This window comes from Protopterus annectens, chromosome 12.part0 (assembly GCF_019279795.1).
Source record: "Protopterus annectens isolate FY-2018-M chromosome 12.part0, PAN1.0, whole genome shotgun sequence".
Taxonomy (NCBI): domain Eukaryota; kingdom Metazoa; phylum Chordata; order Ceratodontiformes; family Protopteridae; genus Protopterus; species Protopterus annectens.
In genome coordinates this window covers 1,411,874,401-1,411,897,199 of record NC_056746.1, presented here as the reverse complement: position 1 = coordinate 1,411,897,199, position 22,799 = coordinate 1,411,874,401, and the positions used below count along the sequence as shown (strand labels likewise).

At 36.2% G+C, this 22,799-nt stretch overlaps 1 protein-coding gene across 1 annotated transcript in view; it reads left to right on the top strand.

Moving 5' to 3' along the window:
• Positions 1 to 22,148, top strand: part of DHX35 (DEAH-box helicase 35) — an 844,978-nt gene extending 822,830 nt beyond the window's left edge. The window contains exon 22 of the mRNA XM_044090458.1: positions 20,353 to 22,148. Coding sequence (XP_043946393.1) covers positions 20,353 to 20,391 — 39 coding nt within the window. The 3' untranslated portion in view covers positions 20,392 to 22,148. The remainder of the gene's footprint in view (positions 1 to 20,352) is intronic.
• Positions 22,149 to 22,799: the final 651 nt, after the last annotated feature.

Here is a 22,799-nt window from a genome sequence, read left to right as displayed (position 1 = left end):
CTTTTAAAGTTATTCATTTTGAGGATTCCTATGATTAGTTTGGCATTATTAAACTGAGGAATGGGATTCTGGTAAGGGCAGAGATTCAGCAGGCAGTTGTAGATTAAGGCTACACCACCTCCTTTTTTGTTTTGGCGATCAAATCGAAGAGCTTGGAAGCCAGGTGGTATAATCTCAGAGTTAGTAGATTGTGGTTTTAGCCAAGTTTCTGTTACTGCTACTATGTTAGGTGCAGTGTGATTTAGCCAAGCATGGAAGTTTGTTATTTTGTTATTTATACTCTTGGGTATTAATGGTAATGAACTTAAGGTATTTATGGCTGTTTCTAACAGAGGAGGTAGTGGGAGAGAGATTGTTACTAGGTGTTGGCCCAGGGTTCGGGTGGATGTCTCCTGCTAGAGCAAGCCAAGAAAAGGGAGAGAGGAGGAGAGACTTTGGGTTGTGACATAAAGTTAGAGGGAGATGTAATTTAGATTTGATCGCTGGAGGTTTTAAATAAACTGTATGTAGTTTTAGTTTAAAATAATGAAATGGATTATGTTGAAGTAGGGAGGGGGATATTAAATAAAAGTGGAATGTCAAAGAGTGGGGGAGGGAGAGAGGGGAGGAGGAGGGGAGGGGGAAAGAGGAGGGTAATTTGGTAGAGGAATAGGAGGTTACATTAAAGAGAGTTATTAGAAGGAGAATACATGTCAAAGAGGTGAGATGATGTGGAAGAGACATGGGTGAATAGAGTAGGATAGACTTTTGAAGTGGAGGTAGAGTAAGTGGGGGAGTTTGTAGATGTAAGGTAGAGAAGTATATGTGAGAGTGCAGTCAGGTAAGGGAATAGAGAGGGGGAGGGGTACTTAATTGAACTGCAGTTAGAAGGGGGAGGAGCAAAGAGATGGGATAGGCTGAGGGGTAATGGGGAGGAGATTCAGGTGACTATAAAGGTAGATGTATTGGGGGTGGGTGAGATTTGGGGGTAGGGTAGGGGAGTGTAGTGAGCCCGTAGGGCGAACAGAGCAGGTTGAGCCACTGAAGGAGAGAGGCCAAAGAAAAACTATCAGTGGAGAGCTGACTTGGTAAGGAAAGTTTGGGGATGGGTCGAAGGTAAAGGCCTAAGCAATAGGGATAGTAGACAGAGAAATGTAAGTGAATTGGAGTACAGGTGGAAGGAGAGCAAAAGATGTAGGGGCAGCAGTTCTACAAATATATAAAACCTGCAAGCCTAAGGGAAGAGTTTTGAGTCAGTGGGGAAAGACGGAGAAGGGTGCCACCTAGTGGACAAAAGTTATATAGTAAGGAATAGCTTCTTCTGAAAAGTAGCAGGACTGGGAGATTACAAGTACAAGGGGAAGGAGTTATGTTTAAAGAACAGAGGACAGAAGAGGAGAGAGGGCAAGCTAGAATATAAGGAAAGGCTTTGGCTGCTGGTCGACCTAGCTAGGGAGTGTATAAAAAACCTAGAGTATCTGAACAGAACTAGCTTAAAATAACCTGGAGTAACTAGACAGAACTAGCTTTAAAACAGTCAGTTGTATTACGTACACATACATTTTACCCTCTTTTGCAGCAGTTTCTTCCTTCTGTTGTACAATTTGGTTATGGCAGGGGACCACAAGATTGGCTTCCTTTTTTTGGAGGATAGTGTCTTGGTTCTGTTTGGGGTAGCATGATCCATGCACTTGTGTAAGTGCTTATACAGTGCATTTGTGTAGGATTCAGCAGTTGTAACTGTATTGTCCATCTGTAGGGGTGTCATGAAGTTTGCCACTTCTGTCTTAAGAAGCATGAAGTTGGCTTTCGAGAAATTTTTTACCATGCTTTCCTTAATGGGGGGTGGGGGTGGGATGTGGATATCTAGGGTGATTAGCTTATGGTCGGATTGGACCAACGAGGAGTTGACTTCAGGTGTGGAATACTGGTCACTCATGTTGGTAATGACTAGGTCTAGGATATTGTTGCCCCTGGTGGGGGTGTGGATAAGTTGATCCAGGGCATTGGAATTTATGAATTCCAGAAAGTGTTGAGCAAAGGAGTTAGTACATGAGTAGTTTTCCCAGTTGATGTTGGGGTATTTGAAATTGCCCATTATTAGGGTGTTTGGTTGAGCCATAATATTTTCCAGTATATCAAGAAAAGAGGAGTGGGAATCCTGGGGCATGGTGGGGGATCTGTAGCAAGCTACAATTTGGATTGCAGTTTTGCCCAGAGTTAGTTGCACTTGATAACCTCGGATACATTATGATGAGCAACTAGCCTGGAGGTGTGGATATCCTTAATGAATATGGACACACATCTGCCTTTGGTGTTCCGGTCCAGGTTACACGGCCGAAAAGTGTGGTATGAGTTATAGCCTGGTAGTGCAGGAGTGCTCTCTGGAGCCTTGAACCAGGTCTTAGTCACTGCACAGATATCGATGTTCTCCATTTTAAGGAGTGCCTCGAGTGAGTGCATTTTGAGATTTAGATTTCTAGCATTGAGTGGCATTACCCTCAGTTTTTGCTTGCCTGTTCCTGTTACGGTGGTGAATTTGTCATTTGAACCTTGCCTAAAAAAGGCACTATAGGGATGGCAAGAGCCTTAGCCAGTATCCAGAATCCCAGGGGCGACAGGTGCAGGCCATCTCTGGCAAAGCATTGTGGTCTGTTGACCATGTCGTCCCAGGCAGACAGATACTGGATCCACTTAGAATGACATCAGAAGCTTAGCCAATTGTTGAAATCAAGCATTTTGTCCTTGTACTGTGGTATCATTCTGGGTGATGGCAGAATGCTACTCAGGCTAGGGTCATACCTACCTGGGCCACAAGATCGGAGAGCTCTTCCATGTCTCTTTTCATATAATCCAGGGAGGTACATCTCATGTCGTTCACACCAACATGGACAATGACAGAGTCATATTTGTACTTGTTGTGGAGTGACCTGAGTGCCTGGGTTATGTGGAGGATCCTGGCACCCAACAGGGAGCTGACAGTAACCTTTTCCTTGTTTAGCCTGGTGAGTGGGACATCAGTATGCCTGACTATAGAGTCACCTATTACTGGTGTGTTGGGTACGTTGTTTTGCCTTATGGGCTGTGGTTGAGTGGCACACTGAGTCTGTGGGCTATGTGTCATTTGGGTTGTGTTGGGGGTGGAGGTTGCTTGCATTTCTGAATTTGGAGGTCTTTGTATATCTTTATTAAGTGAGTTTCTTGCAAGAATATAATGTCTCTTGGCTTACTATCAAAGTCTCACACCTGACAAGTGCGAATGTTCATATTTCCAACCCGAAATGTTGGAAATCAAATATTCGGTCATGCACATAACTGACCAAGGTATTTAAGAAAAGTCAACAACTCAGGAATGTTGACTTTTCTGAAAATACCACACTTCCAGTTATGAGCTACGAATGTTTTGCGGGGGGGGGGGGCAACCCCCCTGCTACTTATGTATACTGAGATCACACTATAGTCAGGGAAAGGGTACATTTCCCGATCCCCACTATAGTGCAATCTCGAGTCAAAATGCCGAATTTACAAGAGTGAACACACACCGGCATTCGCTTTTGTGAATTCGTCATCAGTTTTTTCGCTCATACAATATGTTGAAACCTGCTTTCAGATGTACGAGTGTTGCACAATGCAGCCATGACATTTTAAAGGTAAATCTGTCTCCTCTGTTTAATTGTAGATATCTCATTAATGATTTCCTTTTGTTGCCATTATTTAATCCATTTACATTAATAGATAATAGGTTAAAACTATCCATACTGTGTTTTTAAAAATATTTATTTTAGAAGATAATATGACACATTCATCCATCATTTTATATAAGACTCTAGTGCATTCCTCCATCACTGTCTTAACATTCCACATTTTTTAAATTTTTCCTTTCTACAAACTAAACTACTAAAACTTGTAAATAACAAATAAAGTCTACAACTGTAACAGTGTATATTACTAGTAAAACACAACCTACCATGGACACAAAAGTTCCTAATTTGCCTATTGAATAGACAAACTACTATACTATCTCTCTATCTACCAGTACCAAAAAATTCATCAGTAAAGTAGCTAAAAGCTACTGTGACTTACAAAAAAAATAATACAGTGTTATATACAGGTTAAAATAATAAGAGACTATTAATTTAGTCATATATTTTGCCATTTAAAACTATTCTCCCCATTACTACATAAAAATTTAATAATTCTCTTTTATTAATCATAAATATTAAATAATCCATCAAAGAGTGTACTATATATCCATTTACAGTATCTAATAGCAGTATAAATTATCCGTTAAATATTTGTAAATTATTCGATAAGTCAACATAATTGTAACTAAATCTTTAAATAAGTAGAACAAAAAGGGACCTGAAGAGATAAAGATATCTGTATAATTACATGTAATATGTAATTTTATCATACCAAACTATTATACAAAAGAAGAATCAAAGCATATATATATATATATATATATATATATATATATATATATATATATATATTATATTTATATTTATATATACATACACACACACACACACACACACACACACACACACACATATATTCATCATGCTAAAATATAAACACATTTGTAGATCTAACAAAAGCTCTGAATTAATTTTAAAAGTACACTTGTCTGTATCTAACACTATTAATATGATAAATGTCAGAATATTTAAAAATCCTGTAGCTTATTAAACTAATTCATAAAAATGTCTACATTACTGAGGTCAAAGAAAATGTCTTGCTATTTCTATAGAGTCAATTTTTTTTTTTGCAGTCTGTATTGCATTCAGGACTTACAGTTTGCTTAATTCAAATCCCATTTCTCCTTCCCGGGTTCAAACATATTGAAAAATCAACTTTACTTTGTATCAAAATATATGTGCTGATTCAGCAATGTAACTCTCAAATTCCAGCTCTGATTTGTGAAATTAGTTATTTCAGGTAGTATTAGTGAATCTAATGACATACAACATGCAAAAAGCTTGAAAGTTCACATGACCAGGCTTCAAATTTCAGCTTTCAGGATATTTTCAAATATTTTATATGCGTTACTATGTAAGTTATATGTCTTCTTGTACATTCACATTTCTGCCACATGCAGGTGTAATGCATATCTTTTTTATAAGCAGTTTATTTAAATATATTTTTCTGTCTTATTTGTCCACTAATATTCTACCTTATTCTGTATATCTTGTATTTCTAAAATCTCCCATCAAAAAGCTATTTAATTATCAGCTCTTTATTAATGATTACGGTATCTGTATATATTTCTTAACTTACCGAAACTGCTCTTTTATTAATCTTACATAGTAGATATTTAATTCCTTGTGCATATGTATATTATTCCTAAGATGGTTATTCTTCTGATTAATTGTAATAGCGGTCTTAACTGTATATAAAAATATTCCTGGTTGTTTAATTTGAATGTGTTTTTAGCCATTGTGAACTGCTGCTCTGATCTAAGCTTCATATGCTACATTACAATGTGATTGCTGCATGTGAAAATGACAGCTTACAGTGCATAGCAGCTGCTAAAAGTTTCTCATTCTTAATTCTTTTAAACTGTGCTAATCAGTAACAAGCATCCAACTTTACTTATTTCCATTAATATGTACAAACACTACAGCATAAGCTATTAACATTCAGCAAAATGTAAGCAAATTGTGTGTCAGCAACAGCTCAGTATGAAACATTACTATAGCTTTTGTTTTACCAATTCTTCATTTCTAAGAAATGAAAAAAAATTATTTTGTGTCAATTTCTCACGGATATACTTGAAAAAGAAAGTTTATTTCTGTTTTCACAGACATCAGTGATGAACTTTGACCTAGATTTTCTTCAGAACAGAGCAAATTCTGACACGACTGGAACATTCTTTTGTTCTCAATCTTTTCTTAAGTGTTACTTGCTTCTTAAACAACCTGTGGAAGGAATGTGTTACACAGGAACAAAAAAAAAAAAACAAAATCACAAGCAGTTACTCTTCTAATTAGCATATTACTTAAGTCTGACATTCAGTTAAAGGAGTACCGCACCCACAGACTCAAAAAACATGTTTAAAACATCATGGCATGATGTTTCCTACACCTTAACAGCACTCTGTTATTATTTACAGGATTTTAAATATTTTTATATGTAATTCCAGACTCTGACCACCTGGAGGCTGGCATATTGACGTGGTTTGGATAAATCAGGTTGCCATCCAGTATCCCAGAAATCATTGTTTGGCTCAAAAATGTTACATCATGCAGGCCTCCGTTTGCCTAAAGTTCCTGTCATTTCATAGATGTTGCATGCATAAAGTCGAGTAAAATAGAACAGTGTAAGTAACATTCCCTGCTGCTGGATGACTACTTAAAACAGAAACAGTGCAAATGCCACAGAACACACTCAAAGTGCTGTTTACTGCTGCCTTTTTTCTAATTTAGTTTAAATGGCACTAATTTGTGAGACAATGAATTCCAGTCCATTTACTTCTCCCCTCCCCCATAACACTTAGCTTCCCTAGCTATCAAAGTCCCGAGGGTAATTTGACCTGGTAATTCCATTGTTTGGCAGATCTCAGTAGGGTGATTGACTCATGACTCTTTGCTCTAGCATTTCCTTTGTTAGAGGGGACATTTTTTTTGCTGCACTATAGCCATGGCCTTACTTGACTGCAATCACATCCAGTAAGGTCTTGCACCAAGGAGCTAAAGAGTAAAACATTTATACTATTAACCAGTTTAGATCTTTATTGATTTAAGTGTTAAGATATCACTTCATGCTTCCACCTTGTTAAAAATTGAGATGTACATGTGCAAAGTGTGTTGGTATGCGGTGTTTGCCTTCATATGTTTTTACTCCACTGGTTGGTTTGCAAAAAAAAAAAAGCTTTTGCAGTGTCCCTGGATTTGTCTTTGTACATACAAACCACATTGATATATTTTCCCCTTCCTTTTTCTTGTGTCCAGAAGTCACTTATAACAAAGTGAATTTTTTATTGATTTTTTTTAAATAAAGGACATCAAGGTTAACTTACCTTGAATCAGATAATGGATGCCACTGCAAAGAATCACTGTTGAAATATTTGTGCATGGACAAAATCCCTTACTAAATCTATTTGCCAGCCTCCAGTTCAGTTGGTGCTATGGCTTTAATATACTGGTGTGTTTGCTCATGCCTTCCATATATCTCCACCATTACATACCAGTTTTGCAGTGTAGTAACCACCCGACATGCCCATATACCTTTAGCCATCAATATGCAGCTACTCCTGTTCATGTGAGTATGTGAATTCATTTTCAGACTTAAAGTGTGGAAGCTGCACTGAATAATTCTAGGTGCTTGTTCAGGTTTCACATGGTGCTTGCTTAGAGCTACTCTCATGTTAAGCCACTATGAATATGTTGCACTGCCACCTCTGATACCAGGGTAATGTTTTAATCTTTCTATTCCTGCACTGCACACTAGCAGTATCTGGTGCAAATGCAACAGAGAAGTATGCAAGCGATACACCACCTAAGCATCATTTGCCGTGCAGAATGTACAAGTATGCATACCAAATTTCTGTGTTTCCAAACATCGGTGTTACTACACTACTACTGAATAAAATGAACAGCACTCAGGCTGGGGAAGGACAAGGGAGCCATGACATCACAGAATGGGTGGGTCTTATTATTTTAGTTAGAATTAGATGACGGCTGTGGTGATGTCACTTTGGGGGAGGGAACCGATTAAAAAAAAAAAAAGTACCTGCACTGCCTGGCCTCGATGATGTCAGTAATTGGGCGACTCCAGCAAGCTTTATTCAAACATGAGAGAATCATTTTGTAAGTGAAACCATCACAGTATGAGAAGGTAGGCTTCTGTTACAGAAGTAAGGGGAATTATAAAAATTGTAAGTGCTTTATTGTTGTTGCTTTACAGAGGAAAATGTAAATAGGGAGGAAAAGAGCCGTGAAGTTGAGGAATACATTAGAGAAACCTGTTGTACTCCTTTAACCCAGCAATGCACGTAGTAACAGAGTTAAACAAATAAAATTCTTAACTTACGTAGTCTTAAATCTACCAATTGTAGTGCTTGTAATTTAATGACATTCTCTTACAGGAAGTATTTGTTTAACATTTATAAATACACTTGTAAGTTTACTTAAATGAAATATATTAAATATTTCACTGTAAGTACAGTAAAGTAAAACTAGCCAGTTATATTCCTTGTCATGAAAAATTTTTCAGCATAAAATATAAATGCATACTTGCATCTCTTTTGAAGTGTAATGCCCAGTCCAAGCCTTTTACGTAAAGGGTAAATCTATTGTTTCAGAAAATAAAAAGTCCTGCAATCAGAGAGTAAAAGTCACTTGTTTTTAAACTTTTTAAATTTTAGAAGCAGTTTTCCAGGAATTCAAGTCATTCTGTCTCTTGAGGGATATACTGTTCCAATCCATTTCTTCAGTATTATTAAAGATTTTGTTTTTGTTGACAAAAGTGATTGTCTCCTCCAGTGTGTCAAATATTTTAGTTCCTTCAGAAAGAAATAATTTGATCTTGGCAGGAAACACCAAAGTGGCTTTAGTATTCTTTTTTAAGTTTCTTTTTTTTTTTTTTTTTTCAAAACAAGTTTATTGTTTTAACATATAAGAGAAATATCATAACAATTTTATACAAATAATTAAAAATAGGTATTATTATAATGTTCAGCAAAACAACTAAAGTATTTACAAAGACATCCACTACAATCAGATCAATTAATTAAACTAAAATACTGTGCTATTGAAATTAGAATTTTTTTAACAAATCTTGTAAATTATCCCATACAATAAAATGTGATGTTTTTCTAGTTGTTCTCATTCTAATTGTGCTTATTTCCATATGACACATTATATTCATAACATTTTTAAATTCATTGAACGAAGGAGGTGTATCTGAAATCCAATTTCTAGTTATTATTTTCCTAGCCACTGCTAGGATAGACCATAACAAGGGAAGCTTAATCTTTTAACACATTGAGGTACAGGTGTGTTGAATAATATAAGAGACTTAGAAATAATGAAATTATCTGTAAAAAGAGCCTGCAAAAATTCATTAATTGACTTCCAGTATTCTTTCAACTTCATACAGTCATAAAACATATGAGCCCAGTCAGCATTAATTTCTACATTACATCTCTTACATAGATTATCTTTATTATTAATTTTATTCATCATCAAAGGTGTATAAAAGATCTATGTAAAATTTCCATGTATAAAGTCTCCAGACAATGGAAGATGTAGTTCTATAAGCAGATTCCAATATATATTGTTTATCTTGTTGAGTTGGTGGGTCCCCATTAATAGAGGTGAAATAATTCCAGTATGAATCTACATTGTAAAAAGTTTCTTGTCTGATAATTTTATGTATATATGAAAGTTTACCTTTATCAGAAACTTTATGCTGTAAATTTATTATCAAGTAATCAATCAGTTTTGGAATAGATTCTTTAACTGTTATAGACATTAGATCTATTCTGTCAATGAGATGTTGTCTAAAGATCTGAACCTCTAACCAGCAAGTTTCTCTTAGATCAAATTCTTGTTTTAAGAAATTTTTTTAAGTTTCTTGATCAGTGATAACCAGGATTTTCTAAAGTGGCTTTAATATTCTTTTTAAGTTTCTTGATCAATGGTAACCAGGATTTTCTTTTGCTCATTACTTTACTGGAGTAACCATTGTCAAATCTTGACTGCCTGTTCACCTATTTTAATAGCTGGGTTGGACCATGCTGTTTTGAATATCAGATCTTTTTCTAAGCTAGACATAAACATAATTATAATTGAAAATGGTGGTGAGAGCTCCTTCTTCTAAGGTGCTGTCAGGGATCTGTGTGCCCTTTCAGTTCCAAAAGATAAAGTTTCTGGTAGATTTAATGTTGTGTATAGCCAGGTTGTCAAGAAGTTTATTATATTGTCTCAATCATACTTTTCAGGTATGCCATAAATTCTGATGTTATTTTGTCGCAGTCCGTTTTCTAAATTATCAACTGTATCTTTGATGCAGTTATTTTGTTTTAAAAGAAATTCAGTCTGAGATTAACCTTCGGTTATTTTCCCTTCATTGTCATTTAAAGCTTCTTCCATACTGCTGATTTTTGCACTTTGTTGTTTCATAAGAATTTCTAAATCATCTTCTTTCTGGTCTCTTCTTTGAAACCTTCTATTTTGGTATGTAGTTTGTTCATTTTAAGTAATACCTCCTGCATACTAGATATTAGTGACTGGATGTCTTTTTTAACACAAGAATCAGGAGTACTATTTCTTGAGTGTCTCATGCTGAAGTCTCTTTTCTCTTAACCAAGTAATTGAAATTCTGGCAGGAAAATAACAGCTTTTGAAGAACTTGAAGCTATAAATCTTTATTCTATTAGTGAATAAAATTAGATAACAAATATCTCCATATTTTACTTTTTTGATTATATTTTCTGTCAGAGAAAAGTTTTCAGTCACAGAGCTTTCACCACTTGCTGGTGTCAGCCATCTTCAAGTGTACCAGCATTCATAATTTTTGATGAGTTTTTCTTATGCAATTCTGTATATGCAAGTCGAATTTAAGATTATCATCCATTATCATCCTTAATAATTTGCTATGAGAAGTGACATAAAAGGTTGTATTTTCAATGTGCAAATGAGTGTTGCGTCACCGGCGTACTGTGTTAGGGATGCCTGTTGTGTGACTGTGTAGAGGGTGTTTGTGTGAATGTTAGAGTGGAGGGGACCATGGATAGAGGTCTGTGGTACATATGTGGTGACTGGGACGTATGGAAAGAGGGAGGAATGCCATTTTACTGATTTATACCTATTGGATAAGTAGCTTTTGAACCATAGAAGAGTGGGATGAGAGAGACTTAATGAGGCACTGAAGTAGAAGTTTGCTGTAACAAACTGTGTCAATGGCTTTAGACAAGTCTAGAAATAAGGAGAGACTAGTTTACCATTATCTCTACCTTTTTTGACAGCATCCATATAGGTTAGAAGTGCAGTATTGGTACTATGGGTAGGATGGAAGCCATGTTATGTGAGAGATAGGAGTTCTTTCTGCATGAGATAGTTTAACAATTATTTTTGAATACATTTTACAAGTATTTTGGAGAGGAAGAATAAGACTGCTATAGGTCTAAAGTTAGTGTCTGTTGAATTTCCTTTTTTGTGTGGACGGATAATGTATGACTTTTTGTAGAGAGAAGGAACATGGGATTCCTAGATTGACCTGTTTATAAGGAATTTGACAGAGTAGGTAATGCCATTTAAGGTATTCGCTTGGAAGGTCATCAGCTGAAGTAGAAAATGGTTTGAGTTTGTTAAGAGTAGTTTTATGTAGGATGTGGGCACAAGTTTGAAGGTGAAAGTGAATGTTGTAATACGTGGTTACTGAACAGTGTTAGGACTAGATGTTGTGGATTGTTGGTTAGAGATGCTATAATACCTATGAAGTAAGAGTTGAATTGTATTGCAGTTTCGAGTGATGAGATATTGGGAGAGGGGTTAGAGTTTAATATTTGAGTGGGATGCAAAATTTCTTTAATGGCTGCCCAGAATTTTCTAATGTTGAATTTACTATTTTTCTGAAAATTATTATAGTGTAGTTTTTGTCTTCATTATTTTGCTTTTTAGTACGATTGCAAAACATTTTGAAGTTTTCAAGATATTGTGAGGTTTTTATGTTTGCCATTCCTCCCATGCTTTTTCTTTGTCCTGTATTAGATTTCTACTCTTTTTGGATAGCCAAATTCCATTATATGTTTTTAGTTTATCCTTCTGAGAGGTGCTAGGCTATTTAGGATGTTCAGGAAAGTTGTATTGAATTCATTTACAGCATTATGTAAGGGGAGGATTTTTAGGAAGTTTCAGTTAACAGATGATAGGTTAGTACTGAACTTTTCTGGGTTTAACTTGGAAAGGTTGCATATTGTTTTATAAACATGCTGTTTAAGTGGATATGTAAAGCATATGGAGGATGTGTGGGTCTATATTATATGAATGAAGTTTTATAACTTCGAATACCATATGATCATCACCATATGGTCAAAGTTATAAAACTTTGAATAGTTAAAAAAAATAAAAGAATAAACCCTAAATTAAGGGTTGTAGGCAGGGGGGCAAGCCCCCTGCACCCCCACACACCCGATCTTTAAATATACCAACTCCGAGACTGCACTATAATGCAGTAAAGGGAAGACTTCCCTTTACTGCACTGTAGTGCGAACTCAGAGGTGGTATATTTAAAGAGCGGGGGGTCTGGGGGTGCAGGGGGGAGCTTGCCCCCATTCTTTAACCCGTTATGTTACTTTTTCTTTTCTTTTTTTTTTTAACTATTCGAAGTTTTATAACTTCAACCATATGGTGTTGATCATATGGTATTCAAAGTTTATAAAACTTTGTCCATATAATTTAGACCCAGCTGTATGAGATATCTGGCTGGACAGATTGGGAAATGATCACTGAGATAGTTAAACATTTTACCTGAGGTGGTGTATTTGCTAGGGTCTGATACTAGGATCCAGTTTAATAGGGAATTTTATGTCTTGCTATAATGTGTAGTGCTTTTAATTAGTTGTGTGAAACGATATAAGTTCACCCTTGATGCAGGAAAGTTAAGAGTAAATTTCCAACCAATTGACATTTACATCGCCTAGTAGTAGTAGTATTTCTTGTGGAATTGTTACAGATATCCAATATAGGATATCTTCCAGTATAGCTGTATTGTTGCCAGAAAGGATGTAAAGAACAGTAATACATATTTTTTTGTAATTGTTTAATTTCAGGAAAGTTATAAGAAGTTCTGTTGAACTGAATGTTGGTATTTGTTGTAAGGGGAAATGTGGTGGTAGTTAAGAAATATTAAAGCATTAGCATCACCTTTACTCTGTATACACTCATTACAGATAATGTTATAGCTGGGAGGTGTAATTTTGGAGTCATTTATGCTGTGTTTTAGCCAAGTTTTAGTTACAACGAGAATATCAGGCTTATGTGGGATAATCCAGACATGTAGATCAGCAATTCCATTTCTTATGCTTCTAACATTTATGGCAACAAAAGTTAGATTAACCGGGTTGGGGGTTGACCATTGTAGGGTTAGAGCAGTTTGTCGAAGAGAATTGTCTTGATGTTCATTGTGATAGGTGGGGCTAGGATTAGTGTGAATGTCTCCTCCTAGAAGGATTTTAGTAAATTGGAGGAATTACTGATACTTGTTTTTTTGGACAGTATTTTTCTATTTAATTTTGTTTTGATTTGAGCTGAAAAGGAGTTAAGCAGTCTATAACTGGAGTGATAGTGAGGGGTCTCATTAAGTAGGTTTAGTGCAATGTGAGGAAAGTGTTGGGAGGAAGTATGAATAATTGGTTGGGACAGAGTTGGAGAGATATTGAGAGCTATTTTAGAGTCATGGTAGGATGAAAGATTGCCCAGTAGCAGGAGGAGAATTGAGGATAAGCTGAGTAGCAGCAGTTGGTGGGTAGATGGGGAAGATGGATTCAAGAAGGAAAAATAAGTTGTAGGGTAGAAGTATATTTAGTGGTGGAGTGTGAAAGCTGATAGAGAGTAGGTAGGAAAGAAGTGTTTTCTATGAAGGAAGAGAGTTATGATGTTCTAGTATCCTCTCTGGAATGTAATTCATTGGGGTGGGGGGCTTAAAAGGCTACAGTATGAGAATGTAGGTAAAATGGAAAGAAGTGAGGGTTTATTTGGGAAAAGTGGAAGATACAATGTCAAATAGATAGATGCTGTTAGGGAAGGATGTGACTATTTATGTATGTAGTGCAAAGCAGTATGGGAGGAAGAAAGGTAGTAGTGAATCATGCTAAATGATTAAGTGGAAGTTGGGAATTAGGTAAAAATAAACAAGTGTTTGCATGATAGTAGTAAGGTTGATTCAGAGGATTATGGGATAGGAGTCATAAGTGTAATGTGTGTGTAGGAAGCATTATAGTAGATTTCCACCCTCAGGACAAATTATAACAGAGAGTAAACAATTTATAGAAAATAACAAAGCATTTAGTAGAGAGGCACACATAGTAGATCAGGTTTTGCAGAAACCTGTTAGCTAAAAAGACTAAGTAACTGGCATATACAGTGTAATCTGTTGGTCAAGAGAAAGGACAGTAGTCAACTTAGCAAGTGGTCCTTAGAGTAGGGACAACTCTGTCAAAGGGGGAAGTTAAAAACTAATTTCCAGCACAGACAGGCACCTATTCGTATTGGACTAAATGAAGTTAATGCACAGTAAAGTTCTTCAGGTTAAATGTGCTTACATTGTACAAAGACAAAATTCTCAGTGAAAATGTTTGGGAGTTTGCCCTAGTGGGAGAGCTTTAGCATTATCTGGCTCGGATGTAGTGACCCTAGGCTCTGCCCTGTGAGGAAGTCGGTGACTGAGTGAAAAACAGTTATTCAGTTTATACAAGATGTGTCTGGTTGGGAAGTCTGCTTTGTCAATTTGCTATGGGTATCCAACTGTTCTTAAAGGGGAATTTATCCTTGATATTGTACTAGCTTTTAGCCAGATAAGTACACCAGAATCAGGACTTAGCTTTTTATCATGGATTCCTGACAAAGTTTGAAGGCCTACTTTTCAAATCCTTGGTCATTTCAGGAAAAATAATATAATGCTACACTGAAATGTCTGCTCATCCTTTACATACAAGTACTCCATGTTCTGCACAAGGCACAGCAAAGTACAGTTGTGTAAGTAAACCTACCATAACAGTTAATGTTTGAATGATCACTGCTGCAGTGGCCTTAGCTAAGGGTCTATGTCATATAGTCGAAGCTTTAGGTAATCGAATACCTAAAGCTCGACACCTAAACAGCGAAAGCTGTAAACCGCGAATGGCCACTTCCACAAATTTTTTTCATAGGGAAAAAATTTGCTTGGCTGTCATCGAGAATCTCCCCTTTTTTCCACTGTAGAGCGATCTCGGAGTTGGTATATTTAGTTGGGGGTGTGTGTGGGGGGCACAGCCTGATTAGGGTTTGAAAGTTTGTTTTTTTTTCCAGCCAAGTGAAACAAATATGTACAGTCAGTGTACCGGGAGGGATCTAACAATGCAAGCCTTGAACAATTTGAAGATTAAGACCAAGCTGCCAAAACTATCTCTAAACAGCTGTGTGGTTCTGCCTTGGCAGCCTGTGGTAAATGTAACTGCCATTGCCACCATCTTAGGTAGCTGGTAAGGAGTACCGTTGCTTAAGTTGCCTGAGTCTGCTGACCTGCAAACCCCACCTGACCTTACTGTCAATTAGTCAGTTTGTTGGGAAAAAAACCCATTAAATAACCGTGTGGCTGTGCAAGCTGGCTAAATAGTGAGATATTCTGCCAAGGTTACTAGAGGACGAGTTAGCTGCTAAGTGCAGAGCATAACACTGAATGGTAACCAACATCTAACAGTGACTAGTGAAATGGGTAGGCATGGGGAACCATTAGCAATTTAATGACTAACTCATTTTTTTGTAGTATCACCACCTTGGCTGAGAAATGTAGACATTATGTACAAATCTAATGCTTGATGATGTCCCCAGGCACAAAACACTGAGGCAAACCAGGGGAATGGAACATTATGGAGAAGTACAACAGCATAGAATGAGCTAGCAGCAGAGCAGGAAGGAAAGCAGAGCAAGGGGGATAAAAATATATGACCGCACAGGAGGGACAAGTAAAAAAAAAGGGAAAAGGTAACAAGGGTGGTCCCAAGGGATAGGAAACATGCAGCAGTGATAGCTTTTCGCATGACAAGAGCAAGGAAAAACCCAGAATTATCATTTTGTAAAGGTTTGCTATTCCATTGATAGATGCTGTGCATACTAAACGAAACATATTTACTTTTCTGGGCATGTATGTCTGAGTAATATTTATAAGGAGCTTTACTCAAACTGTATAGTTGCCATGAATAGTAACCATGATTCCTGAGTAGTTTTTACCGTGGTTTCATGTTAAAGTTGTTTTTGTTGACAATAGTTGGCATTGTGAATCTTCACTATTCCTAGGTGAAATGCTCATATTGTGGTCTCATTTCCTGATGCGTTGTCTTGTATTTAGAAAGCTAATGTGGTATACATAAACATGTAATATATGGTTCCACTAAATTTGTTGGAAAATCATGTTATCAAATGTCCATAGTGCCGGCATAAATAGATGATGATCAAAATGGTCATATTATGCTATAGTTGAGTTGTTGGTTTTGATTTTCTACTATAGTGTAATTCACAGTAAATTCACTTTGATCTTGTTTGTGTGAGAGTAGAGTTAGTATACATAAGTTATTTGGGGAGGAGACACTGCCTCCATGAAAAAAATAGGTGTAGACTGCTCTTAAGTAGTAGATTTATCCTTTTTAATTGGGTAATTTATAGGTTCATGTGTGCTTAGTAGGCAATTGATTTGTGAGGATATTAAAAAGCATAGCCTTTTATTCCCGTAATAGTTTTTAACCCTTATGTTTTCCATACAAATAACCCAGAGATAGACTGAATGAGGATATGCTGGGACATTTATGTTTCCTCTAGTCATGAGGGACGGGTAGTAAATGATGGGTCAGTTTGTGGTTACCCATCTATTCGTCCAAATTATATTTCAATAGAGTAAGAGAAGTACTTTGCTTTTATGAATGGAAGACTGTTCCATAGAAGCAGTGTTCCATGTGATATAAATAGTGTTGTGCTAGTTACTTATAAAAGTAATAAGTTACTATTACTAGTTGCTTTTCAGTGAAAGTAATATATTACTATTACTTATTACTTTTGTAAAAATGTAATATATTGCTGTTACTAGTTACTAACTAAAGTAATGCGTTACTTTTACATAAGTGTAGTTTATCAATTGTAATGTTGAGATTTACTCACTCAAGTAAGCACATGCATATAAGTGTATTATTAAAGTTGATACACGATCTTCCAATGATGATAAATAGCATTTAACAGTTGAAAAACTCTAGCAGATTACTCTTTATAGCTGGGTGGCACAGTGGTGCAGTCGTTAGTGTTGTCAACTCACATTAAGAGGGTCACTGGTTCAGTTCTTGGTTGGGGTGCCTCCTGTGCAGTCTGCATGTCTTCCCTGTCACTTGTCTTGTATTTTTAAATAAGACAATGAGGCTTGGGTGTTTGTTTAAGATGTTTTGTTGCACACAAACACATCACGATGGATGACTGGAACATAAAACTTAAACGGACTAGCTAACTGACTGACTGCTACACACATACATGCTTTCACTCTGGTTGCTTACACAAAATGGCACTCTGCTTGCATGTGCTTAGTACTTTTATGCACATGCCCATGCCCATGAACTACATTGACTTTAAAGATGCAACACACACACACACACACACACACACACACACACACACACTATGATCTACTCTCCCTGTGTTCGAGTGGGTTTCCTCAGGGTGCTCCGGTTTCCTCCCACATTTTCAAGACATGCTGCAGGTGGATTAGACATTCTAAATTGGCCTTAGGTGTGAGTGTATGCATGTGTGTGTCTTCTGAATAAGGTTGGGCGCTGGGCTGGCAACTTGACAATGTAAAACTACACTGCCAGTTGTTCTGCAGACTGATGATCCACTGTGGTGGTCTCTAATGAGCATAGCCAAAAGGAGAAGAAGACATCTTTATAGCTAGAGAGTCACAGATAGTAATTAAACCAAACCAGCCAGCAGCACAAGACCTATAAAAAGCTATCATATTTTGTCTATTTTCAGCAACTAAAATTCGAAATCCAAAAAGAATTTTAAATAGAACATAACAAAAAATTGTCAAGACAAAAGTTGGTTGATCATAGATCCACCTGAAGAGTCCTGCTTGGTGCAGTGCGTTGGGGCGTCGGGTGTTCAACTGATGAGTTTGATTCCAATTGACAGTGGTATGGAGAACCAATGCCATTTATTATATGGCAAGGTAAGGATATGATCTTCCATACTCTTTAGTGCGCTATATCGTCCATGTTAAGAACCACCGGTTTAAGCAAAAGTAACTCACATTTAAGTTCCTAGTTATTAAAAAAGTAATATATTACTGTTAGTAGTTACTATTTTTAAAAAGTAACTAGTAATATTACTAGTTACTAGAAATTGTAATGTATTACAGTAATATATTACAAATTGTGATATATTACAGTAATATATGACATATTGTAATATGTTACTCGCATCACTGGATATAAACCTATCCCTCCAACATATTTGAAAAAGAGATTGAGAGCCTTTTTTTGTGTTTATTTTTATTTTAGGGGTATGTTTTCATGTGCAGTGTTGGGACAACAAATTGAACAGTTTGTTTACATGTGCAATTGCTTGTGTTCATCCACTGTGGTTGTCAACGGTTGTGCTTATAGATTAAATAGGTCGAAGTGATGTGCTCCTGCACCCCCTGCTACTTATGTGTGTGTGTGTGTATGTGTATTTGTGTATGTTTATATATATATATATATATATATATATATATATATATATATATATATATATATATATATATATATATATATATATATATATATATATATATATATATATATATATATATATATATATATATATATATGTGTGTGTGTGTGTGTGTGTATATATATATATATATATATATATATATATATATATATATATACAGATATAGATATATATATAGATATATGTAAAATCTGAGATTATATAACAGAGGACAAAGGGCAAATTCCCTATCCCTGCTGTGTCCCTGTCTCACATAAATTAATGACATACTGTGATTACTTGTGCCTGCATAAAAACAAGTTCAGTATTCCAAATGTTTGAATAACTAAAGTAACTAAAGTCTTCCCATATATATTTATACATATATGCGTTTGTGTGTGTGTGTGTATATATATATATATATATATATATATATATATCTATGTATAGATCCCCTTCATATAACCAAAATGCCACTTACCCGACTTTCAGAAGACAGAGCCGGTAACACCGGCATTTCAAAATACCGACTGCCTGGAACACCGATGGGTAACCAATGGTAAGTAACTTGTTGGTCAACCTGACAAGCACACTAAAATGGAAGCAAAGAAAACACAACCATGTGGAGGTCTTCGCCCCCACACCCTCCTATGTGGGGGCTACTCCCCCCATACCCCCCTTAACTAAATATGCCAACTCTGAAATTCACTACAGGTAAGGGGCAAAGGTCAACATGCTGGCCAAGCAGTTACTTACTGTTAGTTACCTGTCAGTGTTCAGAGCAGTCGGTGTTTTGTACTGTCGGTGTTCTCGTCTCGATCTTCTGAAAGTCGGGTAAGTGGCATTTCGGTTATATAAAGTGGTTATATGAAGTGGACCCATATACATATATATAAATGTATTATAGTTGTACTTTAAATCAAACAGACATAATATTGATGGCCAAAATGTCACTGCTTTAATGCCAAAAACAGCACATCGACAGCTGTTTCAGCATGCTCTGATGATCAACTTTGGAGCATGCAAATTCAAAGGCAAGTGATTTTGCACCCACTATCGAAGGGGCTATGCCCTCTGCATCCCCTTCTAATTATATATGCTAACTCTGTGATTGCACAGTCCCCAGGGAAAAGGCATATTCCCCTTCCCAGGGATTGTTGATCTAGCATGTCTGTCAACCATCTGTTTATATCAACCAAACAGATGTTATTACTGAACATTTCACTCAGTAGTACAAAGCCCACATGTATATGTGTGTGTGTGTGTGTGTGTGTGTGTGTGTGTGTGTGTATATATATATATATATATATATATATATATATATATATATATATATATATATATTTATGGATCGACTTCTGAAGCTCGAAATCCCATATAATCGAAACTCATTTTTATGAGACAAAAATTGCTAAACCTTGAATACCCAAACAGCAAATTTTTTTCCCAGGGTAAGTAAACACTTGTCCAACATGGCCTTTCCTCAACTGTAGCGCAGTCCCGGAGTTGGTATATAGTTAGGGGTGTGTTTCTGTGTGTGTGTGAGGTGTAGCTCCCCCCACCTAGGTCGGTATTATTTACTACGGTGTGTGTTTTGCTTAAGTTTGGGCAAGTGTTTATTTACCCTGGGAAAAATTTGCTGTTCATGTATTCAAGGTTTCGCAAAAATGAGTTTTGGTGATATATAGATAGATATACCTGTATATATATATGTATATATATATATATATATATATATATATATATATAGAGAGAGAGAGAGAGAGTGATAGAGAGAGACAGAGACTGGGATATATATATATATATATATATATATATATATATATATATATATATATATATAGACGTGTATAAAGACACACAAATGTCAAATGTGATAATTTACTCTTTACAGTTTAAAAGATGCATTCATTCCTTTGTCTTGTCATTTTAGCAACAGTCCTGGAATGCAAAACGAGCCAAGGTGTCCTAAAGTGCATAGATGTCCAGAAGTTACATATTTCCATGTGTTATACTGCAATACTCAGAAGTGCCGTATATGATAAGAGGATGCAGAGACTTCATATGTGAAATACTGATCTTTATTTGAATTGCAGCCTGTACATTTTATAAAGAAGTCTCAAATAATTGGAGAATTTCAAGTTTTAACTTTTTTTTTTGCTGGAGCCATAAAGTCAACTGTTTCTAAATAAAACACAGCAGAATTTATGAAGAATAAAGCACATGAATATCTGTATGTACATATATTTTAAAGTGACAAGCTACAATTGCAGCAGGAGGGATTACTTTAATCGCCACTGTAAAGGTAGTAAATAAAATGATGCAAATGCATTTTTTTTATTTAATGTGTCAAAACAAAGAAGGTGTCATAATAGTAGTTTTTTCTATGCAGATCAAATTTGCCACAGTATAATTTATAGCATTTTCAGAAAGCTGTTCTATTGGTTATGTGTAGAAAGACTAATTTAAAGAAATTGACAGACACATCACAGTACAGATTTTTGTGAGGACAAGAAGAGGGAAAAATTGTTCATCCCCACCCAACAGAGTGGAAGGCTTTGCTTCCTCCTGTACCTCTGCACTCAGCCGATGGTGATGCCACCATTCAAACAGACAGCTGTCGATGCCAGAGGGGTTTACCTTTAATCTATTAGCCAGTTCTCCCTTTTCCTTCCTTAAGAGATTAAGGAGTATAGACACAGTGGCTGTCAGATAGAGGTGTTACTAATTTCTACAAGAGATATAATTCAAAAGCACCCTACTCCCCCCACCCTGCCCCTTTACAAGAAGAGACCTCTCATCTGGTGTTTGATCTTTACCAAAGATCCTTGATAGGAAAATTGCCTCAAAGACATGTGTCTCACCCCTACCTCGAGAAGGAATGAGGGATCTACCCCATCATCCCCCCCCAGGCCTGGGTTGTCTGTGCCATAGTCAGGGTTCCATCCATCCTTCTATGCCACAGAACTGGCAAATGTAGACAGATTTAAGAGGGATGAGAACACAGCAAAGCCCTTTGCTGTCTTCCAGGAAACCACTTGTTATAGTGAAACTTCATTTACTGGGTAAAATGCATGTGGGGTTAAAGTTTCCATAGACAATACAATTTTGACATATTGTGTCTCCCAAAATATTAATTTTCTGAAGCAAAAGTTATGGAAAAGGAAGGAGGCATTCCACGTTATCTTTCTGTACAGTTTTTCTTGTACATACCTGTTACTTTTAGCAAAAATCCACCTTGTTGTGGCTACCTCCACAAAATATTTCCTTTATCTGTTTTATTGTATGTAGCAGCAGGATCTGTTTGCAAAACTGACTTATGAGCAAATAAAACCTGCTGGTTCCTAGTAATATTTTATCTTTAAAACGTTGACTGAAATTTTTGGCATGGAAAAAGGTTGGCTAAGTGTGGCAGTATATATGATTTAAGAGTAAATCTGACAGTTAAAGCATGTAAGAAATATTGCTTAGAGAGGTATATGTGTTTGAAAGAAAGGGATTAATTAGTCATAGTGAATCTGTAAGGAGAAAGAACTGAGGAACTAGTCAGAATGATGTCATTTTCAGAAATATCACAAATGCATAAGAAATATAGAAGTGTTGCTGTAACATTGCTTCATTTCATGTACATTTTTTTATAATTTATTTATTGTTTTATAGTTGACACTGTATTTTCCTATAACTTTAAATGCCTGAGTTATATATTTTTGAAAGAAAAAGAAAATGCAAAATGCAAAATAAAAAAATAAAGCATTATAAATACATGTAGCATTTATCTGCTTCCATAAACCTGTTTTTTATGAAATACACAAAAAAGACCATGGACATTCAAAACGTCATATATTTACTGATGTTATAAATATCGAGCATGCAAAAATAAATCCTTGCTTGTATGCTGAGCCAGATTCCAAAACCGTGTACACACAGGAAAAGGTGCTGTCTTCAACTTCCAAAGGGATTGGTAACAGAATGATTCAGGATGTTTACATGCTTCGTATACCACTTAAGTAGGATGCAGTCTTTCACAACTCTGCTAGTGAGTTACACAGTTATCTGAAACATGCACATTATCAAGGTATGTATAAAACAGTGATGAGTGTGTGCAATTTGTGGCATGCACTGCCAATTGCATTAGTTGGATATCCCCTTCCATCGGCCCGAGGATCAGACAATGACTTATATATACCTAATTACTGCAGCAGTCCACACATCAGGTAAAGCTCACTTTAATTAAGGTAGGCAGGCAATGTATTCCAGAGGTAAAGGCTTTGAGCTGCTAAAGCATTTCATCTTGTAGCTCATATCTTAGTTCCCTCACTGTACATATGTAATCAAACAATGCTGTGTGGTGGACCCTCTAAAGAGCAATGCATGCTTAGT